The 15,075-nt window shown below is 53.1% G+C and overlaps 4 protein-coding genes across 4 annotated transcripts; 1 reads left to right on the plus strand and 3 right to left on the minus strand.

Annotated features, from left to right (window-relative positions):
• Positions 1-168: 168 nt before the first annotated feature.
• On the minus strand, positions 169-2,256 carry LTS14_003740 (uncharacterized protein; the record flags this gene model as incomplete). Its single annotated transcript, XM_064836443.1, has 6 exons — positions 169-741; positions 797-854; positions 916-965; positions 1,029-1,324; positions 1,378-1,761; positions 1,815-2,256. The coding sequence occupies 6 exons, from the start codon at positions 2,254-2,256 to the stop codon at positions 169-171; spliced, it is 1,803 nt and encodes a 600-aa protein (XP_064695834.1).
• Positions 2,257-4,117: 1,861 nt separating this feature from the next.
• Positions 4,118-5,089, minus strand: ESP1_1 (separin protein; the record flags this gene model as incomplete). The annotated part of the gene is made up of 3 exons (XM_064836444.1): positions 4,118-4,423; positions 4,477-4,864; positions 4,920-5,089. The coding sequence occupies 3 exons, from the start codon at positions 5,087-5,089 to the stop codon at positions 4,118-4,120; spliced, it is 864 nt and encodes a 287-aa protein (XP_064695835.1).
• Positions 5,090-5,569: 480 nt separating this feature from the next.
• Positions 5,570-11,122, minus strand: ESP1_2 (separin protein; the record flags this gene model as incomplete). Its single annotated transcript, XM_064836445.1, has 1 exon — positions 5,570-11,122. The coding sequence occupies one exon, from the start codon at positions 11,120-11,122 to the stop codon at positions 5,570-5,572; it is 5,553 nt and encodes a 1,850-aa protein (XP_064695836.1).
• Positions 11,123-11,382: 260 nt separating this feature from the next.
• LTS14_003743 (uncharacterized protein) lies at positions 11,383-15,069 on the plus strand (the record flags this gene model as incomplete). The annotated part of the gene is made up of 2 exons (XM_064836446.1): positions 11,383-12,799; positions 12,839-15,069. The coding sequence occupies 2 exons, from the start codon at positions 11,383-11,385 to the stop codon at positions 15,067-15,069; spliced, it is 3,648 nt and encodes a 1,215-aa protein (XP_064695837.1).
• Between the last annotated feature and the right edge of the window lie 6 nt (positions 15,070-15,075).

The raw sequence follows: 15,075 nt of genomic DNA on the forward strand, positions 1-15,075 counted from the left end.
GGATATGCAAGGTTGCACGATGTCACGTAGCGCTCTTTGATATTCTCTCTATCGCATGTGCGGCTGGCACCGTGTAGTCATTGCTGGAGCTACATGCATGCACTCCCACTTCCTTCTCGTCCATCACTTCTCAACATGTCCTGATCCGTCTGCAGTATAATCGACAAGCTAACCTGCTGCCGAAAGGTCCAAAGGTGATGTGCAGGAGAAGCTATTGACTTGTGGTATCTTGAAAGCCTCGATCATGCCCTCGATAGCAGCATAGAAGCCCAAACCAGTCACTACCCACGCCGCAAGACAGTACAGGACGTTGACCACATTGATCAGTACTTGTGTCGTTCCTCCCGCAAGGAAGCCTTTGATCCAGTAGTTGATGCCAGAGTACTTTCGGACAACCTCACCAGTCTGGGCGTTGAAACCACCGCCAGTAGATCGCATCAAGTTGACTCTGATGTCATATGCCAGAGCCACCATAGGAGGGAATGAATATGTGAATTGCATGACAGTTGCCGCGCTGACCACAGAAACGAAGCCAAAGTAATCGGGAATGGCGCCCGCGATGATATAGGCAACGGTCCACCAAATGGGTACGAGGAATATCCAGAGGGTCTTCCCAGGTTTGCTGGTGATTGGAGGCGCCTTGAAGATGTCGGCCAAGACATTGTTATAGAGGACTTTGATGCCGATGTTGCTATATAGTGCTGCCGCTATCAGGCCGGAGATGACGCCAATCATGTTTCCCTGAACATGATAATCAGCACCAGTGAGTACCTTGCTGGGTCATGGCTGTACTTACCGCGGTCTGGAGACCATACGACGACACCCCTTGGTAGCTGATAGTGTAGCTGTACTGTCTACGATAAGTTGTTAGTTCCGTTGGCTTCTGCTTTCGAGCTCAGTCTAGTCCCGTCTCACCCTTGCCAGTAATACGTATAGCAGCCGTATATCAAGTACACGGCATATATCTGCGAAAAGTGTTAGTATGTCCATTTGCTGTCTCAGAGATGGGTTTGATCTATCGCACTTACGAAGAACTGTGCACCCCACATCGCCTTGATGAAGTCGCGAGGTCGACGCATCTCGGCCATGAATTCTACAAACAGCTGAGCTCCACCGTACGCGAAAACACCAGAGAGTAGACCATTGAGTGCAGCAACAAAGCTACCCGATGGTGGCATACCAGCATAGTGAATGATAGGAGGGTAGATGCCATCAGCATTTGGCGTGATAGAGGCAGGATCAACTAGACCTCCTGCAGAGCCAAGGGTCGCGATTTCGTAGTACGGTGGAGAGTGTGCAAAGGCGCCCATACTGATGAATATCACTAACAAATGGTCAGCAAGACATACAATACCAGTAGGAAAGCGGAACATTCACCTAGTAAGTTCAGCCACACCGCCAAATTGGCCACCCAGCCATATGCTCGCAGAGTTCTGATCTGACCAAGGAAAAAGCCAACGATAATGAAGATGACCGGACACACTGCATAACAAAGGCGAAACTTGGAGACCTCTGAAAGAGCTTGTCCTTGTTGGATCGTGATCTGACCCAAGACCAAGAGGAGAGCGAGAGCTTGCAGTATGTTGACGGTATAGCGGGCACCAGATCCAGAGAGTCGAAAAGCCAAGTCACCGTAGTTCTTGACTGGAAACTGATGACTGTCAAGGCCGAGATATGCATGCCATAGCTGAAAGCCAGAGTAGCCTGCACAGATTCCGAAGACTGTGTAGAGAGCGATACCAGGACCCCAGCCGAGCGTACCTACGTCTTCTGTCAGCATCAATCAGACGTGGAGACGATGGCGGACATCTCACCCATGGCAAAGCCAACACCATATGGCCCGAGAATATCCGTCGTGATAAGATAGAAGCAAGCGCCCCAAGAAGCCGTCCTCAACGCTCTTGAGGCCTTCGTCCACTCTTCATCACTGACCTGCGAACGCGCATTACGATCAGCGAGATTTACTCTTGGCGCTTTGCCGTCATCCTTATCAGCGTGGCCGTTCTCGCCATTTGTAGAGACTTCATGGGCGGGCTTCTTGCGCAGCAGAATCTCCCGCCATGTCGTCTTGGGCGGCGCGATGCTGTCTTCTTCCTGCCGAGTCTTGAGCGCGTAGTAATGGTATTCCTCGAAAGAGACCTCGGGATCGTGAAGCTTGCGCGACTGCGGTTTGATGATTGTGGAGGTGCCTGCAATTGGAACATCCGAATAGTGACCTTCAGTGTCACCGTTGACTGGCACAGCTTTCTCGTCCATGCTGAAGCACTTTGAGAGCCTCTAAAGTCAATTGAGTGTTCTTGTGGAGGATGATGCTGATGAGGATCAACTCAACAAATATCACCATAAGTACCTTAGTTTATCGACGCCGATCCATAGATTGGACGCCTGAGAGCGGTGTTCAGTGAGGGTTAGACCTATCAGTAGATATGCGGCTTTGCGGTGCAGTGAGGTCGGTTAAGCTGGCCGCTGCACTGTGATCATGTGCGAGGAGTTACACCCGTTGCAACCCTATCGCAACCCATGTAACACCATCCCGACCATACCAAATTGGTTACCCTGCAGCAATATCGAGTTGCTCGCCAACCTATCGCGTGAAGCTTCGTTTAGCTTGTCAAAGGCTTGTCCTCGCCACTCGTACGCAGTCAGTCATTAGTCATTCTTCGCGTGGTGTCCGGTAGCTGTACCACGTCTGTACGCATGACGAGCGAGGACATGGCCACATTGAAGGGAAGGTGCGATGACGATGACGACTGTCCACCAGACATTGTGTAGCTGGTCATGCATGCATTATATCCAGCGTCGTGCACAATCGAAAGGTGGAAGCGCATGTGAGTGAGGGCTAAGATCAAGCGATAAAATGACATCCAAGTACTGGCGATAAGCTTCGCGAACTCCGCATAGTGCGGCATTCGAAGCTGATCAAAGATAACATTAGTGCGGTCGGGCAAGGTAACGTATAGGCTGCTTCCTGAAGTTTTCCATGACGAACAGGACTGGGCAAGGACTGTGATCCGAGCCACGTACATAGCCGTGCTTGGTACATCGCCCGTAGAGTATGAACGTGCACGAAGTGTTCTTCTATGCTGAGTTCCGTATGTACATCATATTGTTCACCCTCGCAGTCCGCAGAACAAGATTACAGGACTACAGTAGTCTGTCGAGGAACCTCGTATCGCTATGGCTAGGGTCGCTAGACGCCTGTACTAAGCAGAGATGAATGGATAGAAGAAAGGAAAGTGATGTACTTGCCAATCCGCATGTCATTTCGGAAACATGTTGTTTCGAGACAATGTCTTGCACAAAGCTACGATGTCAACAGTCAGTGACATGATGTTGTGCATTGAGGTTGCTGCGGCGCTAGGGTGTTGACCAGCATTGTAGTGAGCCGCGTGCAAGATGTACTCGAAGCACAGGCAGAGCCGTCGAATAAGGGGAACGCGTTCTCAGGAATGACCTGCCAGTAGTCAGCAGATTTCTGGCTCCAGTCAGATCAATGGAAAATGTCTTGATGCCGTTTCATGCGACTTTCAATAGCCATTCCCGTGAGAAGAGGTTGTTGATTACGGCCAGAATATGGATCCGTGAATGCTGCGGCCGCATTGATGGCGGCAAGGGAACGGCGACGTGTGTCTTGGCAGACTAGAATGGCGATAGCCTGGGCTGTACTTGTACGAGAGGCGGCGAAATTTGACGATGGTGACGGCGAACTTATGACTGAAGATGACGAAGGATTTACCGTAGCGTAGGCGTATGATGCCGATCAGCAGTCATGTTGCAGATGTGCCGACGAATGCTGAAGTTTCGAACCAGTCACGATGAACGGGGATGGTGCAGTCTGATCCAATCTATGGAAGAAGAAACACCAAGTGTGCTCGTGTTGTTGCAACAGGCTAGTCGCAAAATTTTTGCCGTGCTTTGTCCGCCGTGACTAGTAGTAACACATGCTGCAAGTCGCACCGGGTGAAAGAAAGAGGTGGTAGTAGTACAACATGCCGATTTGCCGTCTCCCGAAAGCCGCCTTTTTGTCGCAGTCTGATCTTCTCCTCGGTCTCAAGGAGGACACTGCCTACCTGCTTTGTCAGTAGTCAAGCCAGGTACCTATACCTCACATCTGCGCTTAGTCGTAGCTGCGACGCTCGCTGTATTCACGAGGAGGAGGAGCATCACGCGCAGGTGGGGCATCTCCAGAGTAGCCACGAGCCGGAGGAGCATCGCGAGGAGGCCTGTCGTAGCTGCCACCACTTCCGCCATATCCACCACCACGACGCTCGTAACGGTCCTCGCGGTAGCGGTCTCCACCACGGTCTCCGCCACGAGGAGCGTATTCGTCGCGACGTCCTCCGCCGTAGCCGCGGTCGTCGTAGCGGTCGCGGTACCCTCCACCGCCACGGTAGTCATCGCGTCTGCCGTAGCTGCCGCGGTCCTGCAAAGGGATCAGTATGTTGCACAGTCGATGCCAATTGGGGGAGTGCTTACGTCGTAGCGATCTCTATACCCACCACCGCGCGAAGGGCGGTCGTTGCGCTTAGGTGGGCCGAAGTACTTGCCGGGAGTGGGGTGGCGTGGCTTAGCGCGACGGGCCTTCTCGATGCTCAATGTCCTGCCTTCGTAGACCTCGCCTTGCAGGCCGTCCTTGGCAGCATCCGCCTCTTCTGGAGTGACCATCTTCACGAACCCAAACCCACGGCTCTCGCGGGTGTGAGGGTCGCGCATGATGTTGCACTTCTCGACCTGGCCGTACTTCTCGAACAGGCGAGAGATCTCGCCTTCGGTCAAACGAGGGTGAATGCCGGTAACGAAAAGGTTGGAGCCTGGATTGCGAGCCTCCTCGTCCTCCTCCTCATCATCGTCCTTGGGTGGTGCGCTGCATAAAATATCAGAGGCTGCTTACGTATTTTCTCATTTGAGCAAGAGCTTACCGGTCGTTGCGGCCATTAGCCGGGGCGTCGCGAATCCTAGCGTCACCGTCACGATCGCGATCTGGACCGGGAGAGCGCGAGCGGTCACGAGGTGCGGCATACTCGCGGTCGTCTGTTTCGTAGTATGTCAGCTTAAGCTCAGCTTCCAGCTCCGTCATGACATTAGCCATTCTGAAACAGTCAAGTGTTGTGGTATTTCGGTGATGAATTGATGACTGTCAGAAAGGCGTTGTGATGGGGAATGCGGTGCGCACCTTCGTACTGACGAGGCTCGTCGTTGTAGGTGTCAAGGTCGGCCATGATGACTGAAGTCCTAGAGTGAGCGTAAAAGATCTACTGCTGAACTGTCAGGAGCTCGCGAATGGGAATCTAGTGACGTCGATGAGTGGTCTAGTCCACAGCAGTGTGTCAAGGCTAGGTGTTGTTGATGATGGAAATAAAGGCTGTCGCGTTCAGAAAGTCGCAAGCAGCCGGCGAAGCAAGGAGGCTGAAAGCGGCCCGCTCCCGAAGAATTCTGGCCTTAGGCACTCACGCATAATATATGCTTCTACGTCACGACACACATCTGAAGGAGCGGTACATATGAGTGGAAGTCCGTTGTTCGACCACGTAACGAGCCGACCCAAGTGAAGTATCTATCTCAATGTCGATCAATCGCCAAGATATACAGGCACGCCATACACGACTGGCGCAGCACCGTTCAAATACCTTAGGTAGCAAGCATCTCTACTCCTGCTCACAGCCTCAACCAATGACCTCTTCCTGCCATCACTTTGCCTCGGCTTGCTCCGACTTCTGCTCCTAGTAGGTGTCTTAGCAGCCGCCATTGAAGTTTTCCCGACCTTAGGTGTTTTTGGAGTCTTCGGAACCTGCTGCGGTGTTGATGGGGCGACGAGGTGCCTTTGAGGCTTCTTAGGCGTCTTTGTAGGCAGCTTAGAGGCTTCGGACGGTGCCCATAGTCCCCACTGCTCACCTACTGCGAGTGAGAAACGATCGACGTCCTTGTCTGTCACATCCCAGAGCGTGCCTATCGCAGCCATGCACATGTTGTTTCTATCCCTCGGCTCTGCTGCCTGAGTGTCATGAGTGCTACCGGCCATGAGATAAGCAAAAGGTACAGCGAAGGGCTCGAGCTCGCCATACTCGGTAATTGCACCAGAAGAGCAACCCATCAGCCACACGACTTCACTGCACTTCTCCAGTCTCCTGATTGTGCGAGGCCGTATGTATTGCGATCCTGCTCCGTGGCCAAAGTATAGCAGGATGGATGAGTCGGTAAGAGCTTGCTTGAACTCTTCCTCTTTTGGCGCTTGTTGCACCATTGCGATCCACTTCGCACCTGGTGCCTTCGCCAGCACAGCCAGTGGATCTTGCAGCATCGTCTGTGTGTTGACGAGATCGTTGGATGGATTGAGAATGTAGGTGCCAGACTTCCGATCGACCACGTGACGGTCGTGGTCTACCCCGAGCACTCTGTGTCTATCTCTCATTGCCAATACACTCTCGCGCAAAGACAGCATACTCCCAACTCTACTTACGCTGGCACTCTCAAGACATGGCAGGCTCTCCCACGGAAACGCTTGTAGCCGCTTGTCCAGGATGAGGATCGTGTGTCGTGCTTCATCGCCATCTCGTGGAGGTGCATCATGGTAGCTGCGCAGAGCGTCTTGAACATCGACGACCATGCTGTCAAAATCGATCTCGTCATAAGCGTTATGCTCGCCGCTGAATTGCAGCATGTCGACAACAAAGTATAGCAGATCCATTAGAGGCTCATCAGTGTCGACAGTATCATTTTCATCGTTGCCGAGTCCGACGAAAAGTTCCAGCACCTTGCTATCCAAGGCGAGCAGCCCTGTGCGTGGTTTAGTACTGCGACGTGATGGCAAGTGTCGAAGCAGTATATCGTCAAACGTCTTCCGGAAGCGTGCCAGCAGTTCAGGATGCCTTGCCTGCTGCGAGAATATGGACTTGAAGCCACCGAACCAGATATTCTCCATATTGAGCAGAAGCTCGTGTAGTCTTCGATCGAGTGCTTCACGCTCGGTCCACCAATTGCTCTTCGCTCCCTTGCCTTCCATACCTTTCGTGTTGTGACAACTGTAATTGCTCGCTGCGACGATATCTTGCAGCTCAGCTTTGCCCTTGTTGTAGTCGAACGGCTCTTCATTTTCGGCATCAGGTTTGTGTCGTGAGAATGGAAGCCGCAGTAAGAACGGAGACTGTCCAGCTCGGTATCGGACGGCGTAGAGCTCTGTACATTCGGCGTTCGGGTACAATGATACAGCCGTCCAGGACTCGGGCAAAATATCCACATACTGCTCTTGGAACTGTACAGCAGTCAAGGATTCCGCGTGATGCTCGTCCTTTGGTAGGCTTGGCCACTGGAAGGGAGATGACGACTCCGCAGCTTCGATGTCCACCTCCACCGTAGCAAGCTCGCGCACCTGAGCATGCGTTCTCGGATACTCTCCCTGCGATGCAGCACGAGCGGGATGGACTCTACTCCCTGCATGTGTCGTCCCTATCGACGCAAGATACATGCTAGCCTCCAAGAATAACGACGCATCATGGTGAGCAGTCGCAGTAGTGACCGAGACCACGTCGTTCTGCTTTGGTAGCAAACATTGTCGGGCCGTCACAAGTAGCTCCGAGGCCTCCGAAGATGTCGATGCATTGTCGAGTCGAGACTTTGCCGGTCGTCCCGTCGTTTGCATGAGCTTCTCACCTGGCAGCACAGTAGGGCACGCAAGCGTTGACTCTGCGAGCATACTGAAAGTAACATCGGCTTCCAATATAGCGGCAGCATCTTGCATGAGTCTGAGGTTCTCGTAGTGACGCTGGCTGAAGCTTTGTCTTTCAGTAACAGGCAAAGCAGCTACTAATGTTGACGCTTCCTTATGCCTACCCACTCGCATGAGTGTCAGCGCATGCTTGAACGTTATGCGAGTAAGCAGATCATCGAGTACGATGCCGACTGGCTGAGCCTGGCCATGCCCTACCGTTGCTATCTTATCAATCGCTCTTTTTGCCGTACGTGTTGATTTGGCTTTGGCAATTTTGCCCATCGCAGAACGAGACACCGTAGGACGTTCACACCCCACTGCCGGTGTTGGGTCACTGTCAGGCGCTACGCCCGATATGTCAAGCGCTTTCAGGAATTCATGCGACCTTATTGTTCGAATGAGCGCAGTGGCTTCACGATACAGAACTGTCGCTTCCTCAAAGGAGCCTTCTTTTGTGCGTAGCTCGGCCTCAGCACACTGTCGCTCAACCACACGCCAAGGCGCAGGACTGGCATCGGCGTCTTTGCTTTGAGTCAAGCACAGCTCAGCAGCTTCCAGCTGGCCCGCAAGAACCTGTAGACGGCATCTATGCACCCTCACGTGGGCAAGGAGTTGTTTCGAAGTTATCGACTCAGCAATTCTAATCGCCCGCTCTGAGTAGTAGTCTGCTTCCGCAAAGACGCCGTGGTGGGAGTAGAGATCGGAAAGGTGCATCAAAGCTTCACACATTGGTGACACAATCGGCCAAAAACCGGCACCTTTTCTCGAAGTCTGCATGGTCGACTTGGTCTGGTTGACTATTGGCGTAAGCTGAAGCTTGCTGACTCCCGTGGCCAAGGCGTTCACATCTGGGACGTCTGGGCTTGCAATATCTTCAGATTGACTGACAGACCCGAACAAGTTCTCTCCAGTGGCCCTCTCTGCTGCCGCCCAAGTGGCTTGAAGTAACTTGACTGCACGCTTTGCAGCGGCTAAAGCACCTTTCGCAGGCCCGTTCGCTGCACACAGCTTCGATCGTATGATCCACGCTCGAGCATGAAGCAGTTCGTAACCTTTTCGTTCAGCTCTCGCCACACCTTCAGGCGGCAACAGCTCTCGTATTGCTTTCGTTCTTTCCAGATCAGCTTCAGCCTGTACGAAATCTCCAGTAACCACATGACATTCTGCCAACGTGAGATCGAGATTGAGCTCTTCAATAAGTTCTCGTTCGGAGGCTTTATGAAGTGCTTTGGCGTCTGCAAGTAGAGGCAGGGCCTTCTCGGTGTATCCTAATCTGAGGTACTGGCCTGCGAGACTAATTATTGCTGAAGGCGTTCCAAGACGTTGTTGCAGACGAAGCGTGAGCAGATGATTGTGTTCATCACCCATCATATCAAAGTATGTGGCGCAAGCAAATAGTTGGCTTGTGCTAACTTCGACATCATACACCTCATCTTCGCCCGAGAACTTTCGCAATTTGTCGAGGACAGCCACGAGCTGTGCGGAGGGAGGCCTTCCGTCATCGAATGACATGGCGATAGTCCACATCGTCTGGACGTCCAAAAGATAGTGACCAAGGGCGTCATCTTTTGCCAGACTGATGGCGTCAAGGTCTATCGACTTTGTCCACTGCTCGAAAATATGAGGCTGTAGGCCGTGGATAGCACGAAGTCGAGCAACCTGCGTAACTACGGCCATACGACGCAATGGATAGCGACTGGGTTCGTACAGGTTGGAGAGCTCCGCTAGAATGTGCTCCACCACCTTCGGCAGGGTGGGTCTAGACTTCTTTGGCTCTGGCATGTCTAGTATGGCTCCATGTAGCAGCACTGCCTTCTCGTCGCCGGTCAAGGCATCTGAGTCTTCAAATGGCAGATACGGAGAGCTTTCGGATGCTTGCGAACCAGCCGCTTGCCAGAGCAGCGCTTGCAGGACACGCCTTAGTGCCACTGCCTCTGAGTCAATGCTCCAAGCTTTAGTCATATTGGTCTGCGCAGCTGCATGTGCAGTCTTGCGTAGTGTGCCGTTTCTGTAGTATACCCTTGCAGATTCCAGAGTCACCCATCTTGCTGTGTCCTCGACCCTGAGACTAGTGCTCAAAGCTGACTGGATGATGGTCACTACCAACCTCGAATTACGATCCCGGTATGATCGTGAGTATCTCTGAGCATATCGTGCAGCTGCTCGACTCATCTCAGTCGATACTTTGCGATTCCTTGCGGTGACATAACAAGCAAGTTCTTCCAGGAGCATATCGTAGTCAACTGGTCGGCCACTCGTCTGCTTATATAGCAAATGACTGCAATCCGTCTCGTCAGACGACAATCTAAGTCGCTTGATAGTACAAGCTACATGACGGGCATGCTCGTCTCCCAGGCTGCTGCAAGCTTCCTGCATACTTGCAGTCCACTTCAATGCTTCATCGCACAAATCAAGGGCCTCTGCTGCAGTAACAAAGACTCGAAGGATATCAAAGTGAAGTTCCTGACACATTCCAGCAGTGGAAATCTCGAGCAGCACATAATACTGTACAACCCGGGCGTGGTGCCGGATCAGTCCATCATGGGACTGTCGTCTAAAAATCTCGAGGAAGCGATGGAATGCGTCTAGTGAGACTTGGTCGTTCGTTGATAACTGTTTGAGTCTGAGTGCTAGCACCTGTAGCTCAAAGACCATAGCTGGTTTGTCCTCCGGCCAGATCATTTGAGATGTGATGACTATTGCCTGTCTTGGTAGAAGCACATGTCGAAGCAGACTGAGCTCTGGCTCAAAGTCGAATCCAAGGACCGTGAGTTTGCCTGCGAAGGCAATGATGCCGCTGTCCAATTGCCATAGTGTCTGGTCTTTGGCATTCGAAATGCCTTTCGCCTCATTAGACTTTAGGAACGAGAATGCAAGCCTCGCGCATTGGACAATGTTCGTGATACATCCAGTCGTATCGGATCCCGCGACCTGCTCGATGGTAGCTGGTTTCGTACCAGCGCGCTTTGGCGATGCATTCCCCGATGTTGGCCGAAGTACTCTAGATCTGTCACCTGGTCGTGGAGTTACTGTGGGCGATACGTTGGGTGACTTCCGAGATTCTGCAGCCGCTTTCAGAGACGACTTGTCCTTACTCGCTGCACTGAGGAACTTTAAGGAGGTGTTGACAACCTCAGTGGCGAGCACATATCGGTCTTTGGAAGACAACTCATCTGCATCATCACGTACATCATGTACTGCCTGTCCATCCGGTACACGCTTCTTTGGTGGAACCTTTTTGATACTAGACTTGACTGTGTCCGCGGTCTTTGCTTTAGGCTTGGTCATCGATGCCGTCGTCGCAGGTCGCGTGTTCAAACCCAGAATATCCCGAAACGCGGAGATGGTAGAAGTCGATGTTGTGCCATCTGATATGGACGATTTGATGGCCTCACATTGCGCCTTACTCGCCCTCATACTGCTCTCAACCCCCGGCTACAGGCGTAATCATCCACCTTTTCAGTCATTAAAGATCACTTTCCGAACGACCGTGAATCGCGTCCCGATGCATAAGCGCAAATAAGGTTCGTCACCAGAGCAACGCTCCACGATTCGGTCCATCCCGTGTTGATACAACATCGTGGAACCCAGAAGCTTATCTCGAAACGCGCCTGCTAGCAAGGTAGCTTAGAGCTGCGGTATACATTGCTATCCTTACAGCGTATCCATCCGGCAATATGGTATCCACAAGACGAACCGCTCAAATCGAGCCTGCGGACGATATGGCCGGCTCCACTCTGGCCAACACTCTCCGTAAGAAGCCTGTGCGCAAGGCCGCCGCGAAAAAGGCCGAGGTCGACACGAAAGCAAACCCAACCCGTGGGAGAAATGCAGCGACAATGGCTGATGATCAGGTGGTGGGTGAGCCCGTGGAGTCGACTACTCTTTCGCTGCAAACAAAACCAACAAGGAAGCCAGCCGGCAGAACCAAGAAGACCACCACTCAGCAGCCTGCAGAGGAGGTCGAGTCATCAGTCGCACCACCTTCGAAAACCGCCAGAGCGACGCGAACGAAGAAGACCGAACTGCTAGTCGAAGAGCTTGCGGATCGGGACGATGTTCCGCAGTCAAGGCCAACGCGCAGGACGCGTGCGACGGAGCCTAAGGCGCGACCATTGTCTCCTAAGAAGATCACTCAAGTAGCCAGGCCTCGCACCAGAAAGACAGACGGGAAGAGGTCAGCCGATAAACCTCAAGCGATAAGAACCGCAGCTCGAGGGGCTCGTGCGGCTCGTGCACGAACAGTATCGGACGAGAACGCAGAAGTGCCTGATTTGTTGCATCAGGAAGAGTCTGAAGATGAGATCATGGTTGTCTCAAGCACACCAGTCAAGCGCTTGTCTCCTGTGAAGACTAGCCCACGAAAACGTGCCGACAGCGAAGCTTCGATGAGCTCGAGAGCAACAACGCCATCAGCTTCGCCAGTGCCAAGCTTTGACAAGATCGAGGATGAGAACGAGTACGCCGCGCCAAACCACGACCATGAATCTGATTTGGAACAAGAGGAGAATGCGCGCCTTGTATCCGATAACTCTGACGACGAGCTCTGTGGACCCAAGACGCCGATGAAGCGCTCAAGTCCCGGCACCGGGGCCCGTCATCGCGCTTCTGTGCGCAAGGTGGCGCAATCGAGTATTGAGGAGACGCGAAATCCCACTCCTGTAGTTCAGTATCGGGCACTTGCTAGTCATACCAAGACACCGAAGACCCAATTACCTTACAAAAAGCATACTGTGCCCGAGTCTACAGAACGATCATTGACAGTCGGATGGGCCGGCAGGATCACTGTTGAGTTCCGTAATGTTCGAGAGGAGGAGGCACAGGCCGACAAAAGCCCAGATGCCACCAGTCATGATGCATTGACGAGCGTCTCAAGTGGCGAAACGGACCGTATGTCAGAAGTCCAGCACGAAGTAGTCTCGGAGCCAGAGCAGGAGATCTCAGCCATGCCAGACAGAAGACTCGCTGGTGAAGCGGACCTCATACCTGAACCCCTAGACGACGATTTTATGCAACAGAACGTCTACGATCCGAAAGAGACCATTATTATCAGCGACGAATCAGGAACTGATATGGCAGGTCAGGAGGAGGCGAGTATGGATTCATTTCTCACAGAAGATACTGTACTTATAGCCAATATCGAAGGACCTGTGCCGCAAGATCTTGAAAAGGATGCCGAGCACGTCGACGTTCATATTGTACCACATTCGACCACTCCAGAGACTCTCATTTGGGACAACATTCGCCAGGATATCACTATCCCGATCGACTTTGACTCCCACCTAATGGGTCTAACACTCGCTCCATCGGTCAATGCGATGGACATGATGGATGAAAACATCGAGAACGACTTCTCCGACCTCTCTCAGACTGGCGATGCTCTATTCGCAGCTAATGCTTCGATCTCTGACGACACTCACGACGATAGCCTCCTTAGTAATGAAGGACTGGAGTCGAATACGCAAGATGGAACCATCAATCTTAACGACTTCATTGACGTTGCTGCTCTCGCGGAGCAGACCCAAGCACTGAATTTGCCCACCCAGCAGATGGAATGTGCAATTGAAGAGGACGAAGATGAAGCAACCGTATTGATCATCGAGACTACCGCAAATGCAAAAGTGGCCGACACCGCCGTCCCACATTATGCTCTACCCACAGCTTCATTCGATGCCAGGCGCACGTCAATGCCTGCTGTCAGCTTCCACACCCCTCTTAAGCTAGGCGCGAGACCTACGACATCAGATGGCGCAAGTATGCCACGAATGCCCCTGATCTTCAACAGGCCGTGGGTTGCCACGCCGACAACTGCCAGACGATCTGACTGCAATGAGTCTGGCGATCTGACAGGACAGGATCACAGTACCACACCGTCCAGACGCTGGGAGAGCATCTCTCCAGCCAGTTACTATGCCAGCATCGAGGAGCACGCGAAGACAACAGCTGGGCCGAAGCGCTTTCAAACTCCGACGCGACAGATCAAGAACACATCTGCCATGGCCAAGCGCGCGTCCGCCAATACACTCACGCCACGCGCTTCTTCTTTGAGGCCTCGACCAGCTATGCTCGAGCATGCTGAGAAGTCTACACCGCGGGTAGAGGATGACAGCGAAACATCCTTCGCCATGGAAACGCCAGTACCCAGGACTCCAGCAGAGCGGTATCCGCTTCTGTCACAAAAGGCCGGCCAGCTCGATCATGCGCAGACAGTCGCGCCACCACCTCGGTACCGGACGCCCTTGCGGAACTCTACCAGGCGGCCAGCTACTGTCAGCAAGATCTCCGCACAGGCTACAACACCACAGATGCAAGCTCCGCATCTACGACGTCAGGACGGGAATGAAGAGACCACAGAAGCCCTAAAGGCGGCTGCTTCACCAGCTGTGAGTGCCGCAGCATCCACACCTACACACGGTGAACGCTTTCCCAAGCTGCCCGCTCACAACAATTACAACGATCATGCTAAGACCGCATCCGCCCCGCGCTTCAAGACACCTGCGAAGTCCCCACTCAAACGACCTTCCACGGTGCAGAAGCAAGTCTCGCTACGCAAATTCGCAGTAGCCAACAACACGACTATGGGCACCAGAACGCCTGTCATGACGCCGCTGAAGCCACCTGCGATGACGCCTGGCCAAGTCCCGATGACACCGCATCCGTCTGCACCACTGAAAGCTGTGGTAGCCATGGTCGAAGTATACACTCTCGAAGGCGCCTCAGCATCTGCGCCATTCATCGCTCTTCTTCATCGTCTAGGCGCGAAGACCACCAAAGTCTGGAATGAGCGCGTCACCCACGTTGTGTTCAAAGACGGGTCCCCGACCACTTTACAGCGCGTACGTCTACACAACAAAGGCGTTGGCGAGTCCGGCACCGGCAGCACTATCTACTGCGTCAACAGTCGCTGGGTCACAGACTGTGATACGGAAAGCAAACGTGTCGAGGAGTCCGATGAGGCATACGTGGTCGATGTGACAGAAGTTCCGCGAGGGGGCCAACGACGACGCAAGTCCATGGAACCTTCTGCTTTGATCAATCTGGGTGGTAACATCGTCCGCGATCGAAAGAGTAGTATTGGACGCAGCTCGCTGGGGAGGACACCGCTGAAGTTCGACTCACCCGCGAAGCAGCCTGAGATGGATGTGACTTCAGTGACTACGCCGCCGGCTGAGGCGCATACTTCGTCTGACAAGGAAAACAAGGAAGAGCCGTCATCGCCAGCCACGCCGGCGTATCTTGCTGCGCCCGATAAGTTGATCCAGCAGACCGCGCCTATCAATCGCATGCGGAAGCTTGGGACGAAGACTAAGGAGGCGAACAAGCTGAGGAGATTGACGTACTTCAACGGTACTGGTCATGTGTGAGCAGGA

The sequence above is a fragment of the Recurvomyces mirabilis genome (assembly GCF_035927965.1).
Source record: "Recurvomyces mirabilis strain CCFEE 5264 chromosome Unknown scaffold_8, whole genome shotgun sequence".
Taxonomy (NCBI): domain Eukaryota; kingdom Fungi; phylum Ascomycota; class Dothideomycetes; order Mycosphaerellales; family Teratosphaeriaceae; genus Recurvomyces; species Recurvomyces mirabilis.